The following is a 12478-nucleotide window of genomic DNA, read 5'->3' on the forward strand; positions in this document are numbered from 1 at the left end:
CGTCACTGAATTGCCTCATTCCTTTTGCAGTGTCATTGACTTGAGATCAAGTATTTTTGATTTTTCAAAAAGATTTTTCGAAGTGAAGAGAAACATGCAGTTTGCTTTTAGGTTACATTTTTTACACAAACTCTATGTGTATGATGTATTCTCCAAGATAAATCATGGATCTAATTTATTATTGTCAAGTTGTTAATACAGACTTGAAGCTTAAATTCCTTCAAAATGTAAACCGATTTTATTTTCAACATAAACTGGACGGAAAGATGAATTTCAGTCTCCTGACTGCAAATACTCGTATTTTTGTCCTGACACGTTAAAAAAGCATGTCTGATGTGACTAGCATGCTAACAGCAGTGTTGATGGAATGTCCAAGTCAAACTGGTAGCGTGAAGAGTTTTAGGCTGTGTGGAGTAGAGTCCCTCACAACATCTCTGTTTATTTCTAGGCTTCCTGTTGGTGTGCGGCCAGCAGCATTCTGGGTAAATCTAGAGGTGTCCTTGTGGCTAGCAAAAAGCCATGTGTCAGATATCACACATACGCAGTGACATACCCACAAAAGCTCACTCTCGCATTCACACACAAAGTCGTATGCAAAAACACGCACAAAAGCGTTCACCGTTGCGTTCTCGTGTGATGTCAACAGAGATTAAACTAGTTTATTATTTTCAAAGAGGAAAAAAAAAATTACGCAACAAAAAGCAAGTCTTTTTTTACACTAGTGATTATTAAATTTGTACAACCATTCAGTCTGCATTACATAAAGAAATAATTCTACATCTTTGTTTCTTTCGTATTTTTGGTACTCTGAATTATACATACAAATAACAAATACAGGAACTTTTTTCACAATGCATATAACCTGGGCCCAAAGAAGTCTTTCATGTGTATATGTGTGTGTGTGTGTGTGTGTGTGTGCATGTGTTTGTGTGTGTCTGTGTGTGTGTCTGTGTGAACACAAACCAATTGCCCAAGACCTATAACACATCCAGAAGAGTAGCTGGAAGTCTGTGAAACAGACCTGCCTACAAGTTTTAATGCATTACACACCATTTTCCTTTCTACTTTTCTTCTCCCTACTTCTCATCTCCTACATTTTTCATCATTCGGATAGAAATCGTGGGCCACGTCGCCACGCCGTTCCATCTTCCAGGTTTAACTCGTACCCTTCTTATCATTAGCTGCCCACGGGCATTTCCTGTCCTCGCCTTTTTCTCATTTTGCTCTTTAAAAAGTCTTCATTAAATGTATTTCAGACATTTTTTTTTTTTTTACAAATATATGCAGAGTTCATCTCCTGTTGTCATTCACAGCTCGATTCCTCATGTCTCACTGGGAGGGAAGGGGGTGGGGGGTGGGGACAGAATAGCAGATGCGTAGAAGAAGAAAAGGAGCAGGTTTTGGGAATTAGAGAAGTTTAGTTTAAAGTCTCGTAATGGTTGTGCCTTGATGCCCACAGGAAAGATGGCATTTGTACACAAATGAAGGTTGACATCAGTGCGAGGGTTTCGTGATTGGAGGGGCGATGAAGAAAGTCATTGTCTTTTCTCTTTCACTCTCACTGTCTCTCCCTCATAATGCGGGGTAGGGGGGGTTACCGTTTTAAGCGGGGGCATACCGAAGTGGAGAAGGGGTCTTGGGGGGGGGTTCATAGCTCAGACGGTGCACGTGAGAGAGCTGGTTCAAGGTCGGAGGGTTGCGGCGGGTGACAGGCTTCAAGGTTAACGGTGCTTTGAGACGTCCACCGTCAGGAGATTGGGCGGTCGAGGTAGCAGGGTGCTCTAGCCCATCGCCGTCACCATACTGGAGGGGTGGTGGGGGGCGAAGGGCAAGCTGGAAGAGGGGTGCATGGGGGTGGGCGTGGTCAACATGTGGCCGGAGTGCGAGAAGGGAGGGAACGAGCTCATGTGACGCGACAGGGCGGCCGGGCTGAAGGAACTGTTCTTTTCCATTAAGCTTTTGGAGAAATCATCCATGCTATCATGGGACTTTTTGCTCTTCTTGGACTTGCTGGACATCTTCCTGTTCCGGGTCTGGATGCCCTCCTTCTTCATGGTGAGCGGTCGGTTGATCTGCGAGGAGAGAGAGACGGCAGACTTTTAGTAATGGCCAGGGGACCGTCCCACTTGCATAAGACATTATTTTGATTTTCATACCACATCCAGAGGAATACATTATTGCTAAGAGATCAGTCCTTCATATTTTAGAAGACCTAAATCCAGTTATGTTTCTTTTAGGTATTAACTTAATCTCAGATGTTTCTCCTAAAAATTCCTAATGAGAAATAAAATAGACACAAAGGAGGCAGTTGTTGATATATGGTCAAATTAATGTGGATAGCTCAGATAATTTGGTCGTGGAATAATGAGTTCATAATGAAATTTCTGACTTTTTATGTGTATCTTGGCAAATCGGAGCACAGTTTGAGACATAGTAAGAAACATCTGAGAAGTCGACCTTGTGTCTTTTCAAGCCTGTTTGACTTTCTTTCCTCTGTGAAGAATACTTTCAAAAAGAAGATAATGTGAAAAATGTCTTTTTTATGTACATACAATGAAAGTCAAAGGAGTCCAATGTTGTTTGGGACCCCATTGATGTCCAATGCATGGACAAATACAGTTGAAACATTCTTTCATTTGTGGTCCACAGAAGAAACAAATTCACACAGGTTTGGAACGAGTAAATAATGATAGAATATTCATTTTTTGGGTGACTTATCCCTTTAAGCAAAAGCCATATTCTCTCCATCTAATCTCTGTAATTGCTGTCTTGGAGAAACAATTGAGATATTAAACAGATCTCATTTACAATTTCTCCTTCTTACGGTCAAGTTGAAAGCTGATACCTCTTTAAGTCACGGTTTCTGGGATTAGGATTTGGTCAAACAATGAGGGTCACTTTACACACTCATAGTGAGACCCTTTAATTCTTTATTGAGTCCAAGCATGTTCTGATGGTATGTAATAGAGTTTCATTATAAGACAGATATATCGGTTTCTTTGTTCGAGTGAGCGTGTCTGTACATACAAGTGTGTATGTCGGGTCATAGGACTAGGCTGGATTTAGCCTCTGGTTCCCTGACGCCAGGCATGGCCGGTGCCAGTCTTGCCAAAGAGAGAAACCCCAGACTCTGGCCAGCCGGGTTCAAGCGCAGTAGCACTGCCACATCCGTCTGCCAAAGCCTGCTACTTTCACCCCATAATTGGACCGTTTCTTTCTCTCTCTCTCTCTGTCTTAAAACACTCTAGATGCTTTACGCAAGAGCTATTAAGTCATACTAAGAAGTACTTGTTTATGGATGTTAATGCGTTTAATTGTTTTTGAGACTTTAAGACTTAAACTGTGAGCTTTCTACTGTTATTTCACCATTTTGATTTATGAAAGACTGATAAAACCCACAAGAATGTGAATGGGAAAATGTGAGTACATTTTGAGTAAATGTTTTAAATGTCCACTTTTAAAAAAAAACATGTTTTCACATTGCTTTAACTCATCAAAACATAACTTTTTTGTATAACTTTTTTATAAGTTACACAAGATTCAACTCATCTTTTTAAGTCAGTTTAATGTAATTTAAGTTGAAATGACAAACATTCAAGTTGATTGTTCTTTAAAAAAAAAAGTAAGGCAGCAACTTTTTTATTACAGTGTTGAATCTAATCTTTCATTTCAGCAATTTCTAAATTTGTAGAAATGCGCTCATTTGCTAATAACGAACTGGATTATATAAAAAATATATCTGCAAAAACTTCAGCCACACTGTACTTTACATATCTGCACTGACGCCTGTTATCGGAAATCCCATATTGGCCAACCACTAGTGTAAATGTGAGTGCCAGAGTGTGTTTGTGTGAACTCACACCCCAATGCGAAACTGTTCATTTGAAACATCTCCATTGGGCATCACAGAAAACACATGCTTATAGCTGTCGGCTATTAGAAACACTCTTATATGTTGTTCAGTTAAACTTTTTTGGGCTTATAATGACCTAAAATAACAGAGAAAGAAACGGTCCAGAAGTCTAACCCCAAACTGACAGACATACAAATACAATCACAAATCAGTTCTTATGACAAATCCCTGTCGGCTCAATGAGATATGGGAGTGGTAGTGATAATGCAAACATGCGAGTTAGTGAAGTACACTCTGGAGAGTGCTTAATTTAGCATGCAAAATCTGGAATTTGATTCAAAGCAAGCCGACCTTAACAGAAAATGGGACGTACCAAAACAAACTAATTTTCCAATTATCCAAACTCTTGGTTGTTTCGAACGATAATACGTGTTATGCGTTTCTCTGATAACCTAGGTCAAGTTTAGGGGATTTTTCCCCCCCCGAGTTCTTACAAAACAGTCAAAACCAACATGGCAAAATGATTTAAAAGGGTGCGCTTGCGTGACTAGTAGGGGAGTGTAACAGGACCGTGGGGCCTCAAAGTGTGATGATACAGGATACCAGAGCTGATTAGGTAGAATGAAAATGTTCCCCGGCATATGTTTAACATAGAAATACCACCAACTGAAGTGTAATTCAATAGTACAACAGTACTAGCAGTTTAGCTCCAACATAATAGAAATAAAATAAATAATAATATGAGGAAGAACAAAACAAATCTCAGTGGATAATTGACTCGAACGTCTTGCGACCATTGGGGAATGTTTAAAAAAAAACGTTTTAGAATGGGTTAAGTTGTCCCTGGGGATCGAAAATCACCACTTTAAAAAACGTTTCTGCCTTAAATTTTTAAGTACACTCAACTTGGAAGTTGAAGTAATTTCAACTTAAATTACATTAAACTGACTTAAAAAGATGAGTTGAATCTTGTATAACTTGAACATTTCTTAACTTATTTTGATGAGTTAAACCAATTTTAAAAACATATGTTGTCATAACTTATAGATCATTATTTTTTTTTCAATTACAGTGGGCCAATCAGACAGGCCTTGGGGAAAAAACGCAACAAATCGGAACTTTTTCGTTGGGAAGATAAAAATGAAACGGGTGTGATCAATTATTATAATGGTCCATTAATATAAATTTGTAGTAATTTTTGAGTAGTTAGTTTCACTTCTCACAATGTTGTGAATGTTGTAAAAGAAAGAAAGAAAGAAAGAAAGAAAGAAAGAAAGAAAGAAAGAAAGAAAGAAAGATAGATAGATAGATAGATAGATAGATAGAAAGACAGAAAGACAGAAAGACAGAAAGAAAGAAATGGCATGACATGAAAGGTGCCATCATGCAAAAAGAAGATAGAAAATATCTTACTAGATAAGTGTAAGACAGCTATGGAGCTTACATTGTGTAATTTGTAATAGAGGCCGCAGGCATTGCAGACGGGATCGCCGTTTGCATTTCTCCGCCACAGTGTCGTCGTGGTCGTTTGACAGTTTGCGCATGAGGTCCCTGCTCGTCTGGCAGCCGACTGATGGACACAGAAAGAGAAAGAATCACAGTTATTACACTCATAATATAATAACCAAAGATGATGATTACATTCCTACAGTGCTAATGGCCCCCAACCCTTCTGTTTCCTGAGCTTGCAAATGTTTTTTAAGCGATGCAGAACTATGTGAGAGGAAAAGAGTTCTCAATAACACTGGTGCCTTAAACTCTCGGGTAAAAATAGTGCCTTGCACACATGCCCTCTCAAACCTAAATATTTACAAAGGACATGAAAGCGCTGGTTTAAATAGTGCCCATTAAAAGCTGATGACATTTTCCCGTTAAATGATGGAGAAACAGCGGCTCTGCATGAAATGGATCCACGTTTAAACATCAACCTTCAAGTTAGAAATTAGCCATCTTTATTCACATCAATATGCTGCACTAAAATAGCTTTCTCTAAATTAACATGCATTGATTAAAAGCAGTTAGAATTATTAATTATGAGCAGTTACTGACATAATCAATTATCATAAGTAAAACAAAACAAAAAAAACAATGGGGGGGGAAAGGAAATTCAAAAAGAAATGCAATGAATTTGTAGGGATCAGCAATATGTTTTAAAAATGGACTGCAGAAAGAAAAATCATGCTGCGTTTAGGGTTAATATACAGAAATGCTGAAGTAATGACAAATTATTCATTAATGCGTCGTTGAATTCAATTTAAAGGCGTAAGATTGATTGACATGGTCGAAGCGTCATAATAGACGACGTTGGTGTCTTATTATGATTGGCTGGTTTTTATTGTTTGTTTATTTTTCATTAAAAAAGGACAGCTAAATTGTATTGCCAAATGAATTAAATTCAAATAAATTAGGCAACATTTGTACTTTAATGGCAATTCTTTATTCCTGTTTTATTCTTCGTCATACTATTATTTTCTAGAGTAGGTTGTTTGGCTCAGTGAAGATCAATCTGAAGTCGTGACTCCTGTCTGCGCGTTCTCGCCCGTATGTTTAGACTGCGGGAGCGAGCGCTGTTGTTCGAGGAGTTTTATCAGCTGCGCTCAGATATCCGCCAGTCTTTTCCTGGGAAGTCGGCTTTTCACATTAGAGAGGGAGAGAGAAGGCCAATGCCAAAATAGCAGCGCTCGGACTATTTCTCTGCGCCTCAAGAGCTTCGACTCTATCCAAAGCCCGAATATATGCCAGGCCATTGAAAACGCAGTGTTCCTCTCTCTCATTTATTAAATCCCTGTGAAACAGTGTCCCTGATGAATGGCGCATTGTCAGAATTGAACCTAATTTCTGCAGACATATTTGACCTGTTCGAGCTGATCGCCTCCCACGCGTATACTCATTTGAGATAAGCGCTCGTTTCACAACACTTTGAAGTCTCTCCGTGACGAATTTCGTTATGCTGACGTGTAGACACGGTGTCAGCAATATTTGCGATAAAATAAAATTATCCGGGATTTTTTATTTTTTGGTGTGTCGAGCGGGGGAAAATAAATAAAAAATGAATAAATAATAAATAAATACAAATTGAAACAGAAAAAAAAAATAACTTAAAAATTATTGCTAATAATAATAATAATAACTGCTATTGCTTAATCTAAAAAAAACGAGACCTGCGCTTGGCGAGTCAATTTCTTGCAGCTAACACTTCTTCCTGGGTAGAGAAAGAGAAAGACAGAAGTGTCATTAATACAGTGCTATAGAGAAACATACCAGCCTCCGCTTGGGCTTGATGAGGGGTCGGTTCTGTCCGTTCATCTTGTGGTATAGTCCGCAGGCGTTACACAAATAGTGACCGGTGCCATCCCTCCGCCACAGAGGAGTCGAGGTGGCCCCGCAGTTAACACATTCTCTACCCTCTGCCAACAGAGACACACACACGCATGCACAACTGATTTTTTAGAACCACTGAAACACACTTCCATGCACAATCACAACTACACAATCTTAGGCCATTGATGAGCACACTAAAAAACACCAGTGGCCAGTCGCTTTGATTTGTTAAAACAAAACACAATATTAAATATCAACATTTTACACACAAAATAATGTCTAATAATTAAATTAATATTATACAAGTATGCACACAAAGCAATTACTAATAATTCAATACTTATAAATATAGAATTATCAAAAATACACATTCTAAAAATTCGCATGGATAAAAAAAAATGAATATGGAATGCATTAATAACAAATGATTGTTGTTGTTGTTGTTGTTGTTACTATTATTAATGCATTACCAAATAAAAACATTGTCTAATATGACATCATAATATGAGCTTAACTTCTCAATTGACAAATATGACATCATCTGATAAGATCTACAAATAACTTTTCTACAAATAACTTAGCGGTTCTAAGTAGGCAATGCTGTGAAAATGTGTTCTTCAGGGGGTTTTATCAAACGTACCATGCTCTAAACAACGATGCGTTGGAAATACTGCATCATTCATTAGAAGAGGGAATCGGGAAAATATAATATAGCTGAATAAAGACTCAATTTCCACAGAAACAACCTCCCGGTTCATTATTAAACCACGTGACTACACTGTAGTAGTAATAATAATAATAATAATAAAAATAATAATAACAAAAAAAACACATTAAACTTGGATTAATTATTCTGATATGTTAAAGTTGATTTTAGGCTTTATGGCTGAAATCATGTTAAATGGATTGGGTAACAGTAAGTGAAAGCGTCGGTCTAATTAACTCATTGTGTAACCTGCTCTCTTTACGTAATTAAAACACAGTAGCGTTTGATTGGCATTCTTTCCGTTTGACTGACAGGTGAAGGGCGCGCGCCTCACATGTTCAGTGACCCACGCCTCCGGTCGCTCCGCTGAAACGAAAAACAACCTCGTCGTGCAGCCCCCAACCCCCCCACCCCCCTTTACCCAGCAGCATTACTGCTCTCATTTGTGGCGCGAGACTCTTTTGCTCTACAAACTGCCCCAAACCCACAAAAGCTCGCGAGCACATTACCACAGATAGAGACGCACGCAATAACGGAGCGTTCTGATGCATCTCTGTAGTAGGCTTTACCCTACATGTTTAGTTTCAAAAACAAAACCTAAAAAGAACAATACTAGAACTTTAGTGGAATTATATGCTGTGCTTACTGTGCAAAATATTCATTCCAAATGTAGGCCTGCCTATACAATAAAACAGCAACCAATTTAAATAGGCTATCAATAATCTGTAGGCTATCTAATATGTCAAACTCACAAGTTAAATAAATGATAAATGGGGTGAATAGATATTTTCTATCTTTATCATAAAATCTATCGCTATGAATAGACTATTATTTAGAAAAAAAAATGGTCCGTTCGCTAATCGCATTCAAAAAGCTGGTTGACCTTTTGAAATGATTTTCTCTGTGTGTTTGGATAACACTCTGTCTGTGCATGTCGGCCGCGCATTGCGCCAGCTCATTCGTTATTCCGAGCGATCCGCGGCGCATCCGGACTCTATCAAAGTTTCTGCGCAAAGTAAACAATGCAACTGTCGCGTGCAGCAGTCTGAAAATAATTGGATTAGCTTAAACATATAAACGCGAGAGAGATGGGGCCGTGCACTGCGAGGCACAAGAGGAGCGAGAGATGAGAGAGAAAACACACACACACACACACACACACACACACACACACACACACACACACACACACACACACACACACACACACACACACACACACATCTACATCCGGAAAACCCTCGCGCTCCGCTTTAAACGTGTAGACTCATCTGCATATGCTGAGCGACGTTTAATAAATCAGGGAGGCTAATTCCGCTTTGTAGCTAAACGACATTAGATATAATATTCTCCAAAGCGGAATATAATAATGAAATTATGTAAGGCAGCAGACGTGTTAACAAATCTATAATTTCTATAAAAGAGAACGTCTATTGCGCCTTGATTATTTTAAAATGATACCACAAAAAAAAAGAGATGAGATTAGATTCAGATAAATTAATGAAGCGAACAGGATTATAAACTAGCTCAAATTAATAATATAAACTCCCAAAAAACTTAGATTTATTTATCATTATATTTGTTTTAAATATAGATATGTTGCCTTATTTTATAGCCTTATCTCGGTGTGACATCATAAATCACGTCAGATTTAAGGAGTGGAGCCATTCTTTGAACAAGGGATGTGGACTGTGCCCAAATTCGATAGCCAAGTCTTGGCACAGACCAAAAAAAAAAAAAAGAAGAAAAAAAGAGAACCAAATCAATAGTCTGGGAATTGGATAACCTGGGAGGCTGTTTTTGTGGAAAACGAAAAGAATGGCAAGTGCACAATAATAGAGCTCAACTGCTGAATGATCTGACTATGATTATGTTAGTAAAAATCAAAGGGTAGTAAAGCGCACGCCTACCTGAACAGGACCTTGTTTTTGGTCTCGTTTTGGAACCATAACTAGAAGAGGACCCACCTATCAGGCTACTTGGTGGGAAGAGCCCCGGCCCGTAATCGGACACATAGGAAGGGTAAGTGGCGATGGGATGGTGCGCGGAGGACGCGCCCGCTCCGATAGAGGCCATGCTCCGACTATGAGCCGAATCCAGCTTCATGCTTTCGGCCAGAGACACCTGGTACTTAATGCACTCTTTGTCCTCCTGCCGTATGGATGAGCCCGAGCCTGACGTGGAAATTGAGGGGTCAGGGGACACATCTTTGGGTGGAGTGGGGGGAAAGGTGAAGAGGTGTGGGCTCGGGTGGCCAGCGGACAGCGAGGAGGAAGAGGCTGGGGGGTAGACGGACAGAGGCCCAGGGGAACTGTGGTGTATGGAAGTTTTGGGGAAAGGCCCGAGGTTCCATGGGGAGGTACTGTGGTGAGAGCCGATAGGTTTACTTCCATCGAGCCAAGGAAGAGAGCCGTGCAGCAACGATGGGCGACACACCTGACTACCTGCGGAAACAAAAGACAAGCCTGCTGTTAGGACAGGACGAGGTGGGGAAGTGGGATTCGGCACATTAAGAAGCCACGAAATAACATCAGAACCATTATATATATATATATATATATATATATATATATATATATATATATATATATATATATATATATATATATATATATATATACACAAAACAGGGTCAAGATAAATAGCCTATTTTTACAACACAGCGCTGCAAAACCAAGCATGCTACATTTTGATTGATATATCTTTTTACGCGCAACTGTTATTTAAAGTCGCCGAAACCCTTTTAGCAACGGCCTTTTAATGCATGAAAGAACTAGTGCAACTTGTCTTAATGAGTAACACTGTGAAACTGCACGTAAAGGCCTACATTACTCTGAGAGGCTTTTGATGGGGCAAAGGGTCCCAATTAACAGCCCTCACGAGTTTCGATATCTCACCCACCAAGTATCTACTGAGGATTTTATGAGTTTTGATGTGTTTCGAGATGGGGGCGATTCAAACGAGAAACAAGATCACGCTTTTTGCCCCATTCCGCTCAGGAAGTCATGTCAATAAAATAAAGCCATTTTTTCTTCCGCACTAAAAAAATCAAGTGCATACAACAGGGACAAATGCGCTTCATAATTTAGAGATTTCTGAAAATCATTATATTAAATCCCCAGCTAGTGCTAATATAAATATCTTCACTATAATATGTGTCATAACATCTTTTTATATATTTCAGCTTATAACGTGTTTTCGAATAAAACATTTTTTATCACGCTTTAATTAAATTAAAGGCTTTCTTAAATGAAAGGAATGCATTGCATTATCTAATATTACACAATTGTTGTATGACCTAAAAAGTTAAATAACCATAGAATACTAGAAAGATGTGAAACCAGTGACACACCACTTCAGGTAAGCCACACGTAAACTACTCTGACACTGTTCAATTTTTTTAGTACAGTCCTAAAAATAGTTTCTTTCCTGTTACATATTATTAATTCAGTTAGAACATAGATGAATAATGTAAAATAGCCTAACTGGTTATAGAATTAGGACTGGTTTCGTCTACTTACTGTGAGGTGGCGGTGGGTACCTCTGCACGGCCCGAACCGAGTTCCCGTAGTACGGGTGGTTGCTCTGTCCGTCGATATTAAACAATACATCCACATCTTCCGCAAGTTGATACTGCGACGGGTCCATGTAGGAGTGTCCCAGTCCCGGGTGGTGTGACTCGGGATGCTGGCCGTTAATGACCGGGTGATGATGGGTCATCCATCGGGGTTGCTCCGGACTTACTTCCATCGTTTTCTCTCTTTTTATCTCAGCAAACGTTCATACAATCACCGATACACACAACACGAGAGTTCAAAAAAAAGTCCAAACTCCTCCTTTGTTTAATCCACTGGTTCGAATATTTTGAACTTCCGATCACCTGAAATTGAACAAAACAATTTGTTTTTTACAAAGTCCGTCCGTTCGCTTGTGTTCTTTCTGTCATTGGCAAATTGTCAGAAGCTCGTATAAAACCGGATCCGTCCGTTCAATAAACGCGCGTTAACTTCTGAAAGTCAAACGGGTTTATATGCTACTATTGTTGGTCATTAGTCCGCGTACGCATCCAAACGCGCGCGTCAAGTTCCGCCAAGTATTTCAGTTGCGCTGCGTAGACTCAACAAGTGAGCTTGACGCTTTCAGGCCGAGCCGGGTCGATCTGGATAAGTTTTCTGCCTTATGACTGAACACAAGTTTGATCAAATCTGTGTTTATGCGCAGTAGTAACCCTCTTCCCTCTTACTCTATTTCCATCCCTCCCTCTATCTCTCTCTCTCTCTCTCTCTCTAGTGCTCACTCCCTCTGTCTCTGAATGCACTGCTCTCTCTGTGTTTTTTTACAGTGAAGGCATTCTTTCAGGATGGCGCCAGTCAGCTCAATGCTCGCAGACAGCTGTGGCGCGACGCAACTTAAGGAGGGTCTGTGGTGTCATCAGCAGGGGCGGGGCCCAACAGCCTGGACTAATTGAATAAAGTGGGCCAGGGAAAGATGACCAGGAGCTGCGCCCAATTCTTCTTCCCATTCATATACAGAATGGAGTTTTTTTTTTTTTTTTTTTTTGTGGACTGTTTGAACGTGTAGGCCTACACAATATTTAA

General features: G+C 39.5%; 1 protein-coding gene and 1 long non-coding RNA gene across 5 annotated transcripts; both read right to left on the reverse strand.

Annotated features, from left to right (window-relative positions):
* Positions 1 to 614: 614 nt before the first annotated feature.
* Positions 615 to 12432, reverse strand: gata3 (GATA binding protein 3). Of its 4 annotated transcripts, none has more exons than XM_082168278.1 (5): positions 11402 to 12432; positions 9848 to 10324; positions 7015 to 7055; positions 5298 to 5423; positions 615 to 2072 (listed from the first exon to the last, which is right to left on the reverse strand). In XM_082168278.1, the coding sequence occupies exons 1-5, from the start codon at positions 11628 to 11630 to the stop codon at positions 1782 to 1784; spliced, it is 1164 nt and encodes a 387-aa protein (XP_082024404.1). In that variant the 5' UTR covers positions 11631 to 12432; the 3' UTR covers positions 615 to 1781. The 4 variants fall into 4 exon arrangements, with proteins under 4 accessions (XP_082024404.1, XP_082024403.1, XP_082024402.1 ...); XM_082168277.1 differs by having other exon boundaries at positions 9791 to 10324; positions 11402 to 12429; XM_082168276.1 differs by lacking the exon at positions 7015 to 7055 and adding an exon at positions 7115 to 7260 and having other exon boundaries at positions 11402 to 12415.
* Positions 3219 to 5291, reverse strand: LOC309497915. Its single transcript, XR_014205748.1, has 2 exons — positions 4958 to 5291; positions 3219 to 4830 (listed from the first exon to the last, which is right to left on the reverse strand). It is a non-coding gene; the product is annotated as an uncharacterized lncRNA (long non-coding RNA).
* Positions 12433 to 12478: the final 46 nt, after the last annotated feature.

This window comes from Leuciscus leuciscus (genome assembly GCF_965113295.1).
Source record: "Leuciscus leuciscus genome assembly, chromosome: 4".
Taxonomy (NCBI): domain Eukaryota; kingdom Metazoa; phylum Chordata; class Actinopteri; order Cypriniformes; family Leuciscidae; genus Leuciscus; species Leuciscus leuciscus.

Coding starts and splice junctions, on each gene's coding strand:
- gata3 (XM_082168275.1), bottom strand. CDS start 11,630: ATGGAAGTAAGTCCGGAGCAACCCCGATGGATGACCCATCATCACCCG. Junction 10,325..11,401: donor GTACCCACCGCCACCTCACA/GTAAGTAGACGA, acceptor TTGTTTCCGCAG/GTAGTCAGGTGTGTCGCCCA. Junction 7,261..9,790: donor AAAAACAAGGTCCTGTTCAG/GTAGGCGTGCGC, acceptor CTCTGTTGGCAG/AGGGTAGAGAATGTGTTAAC.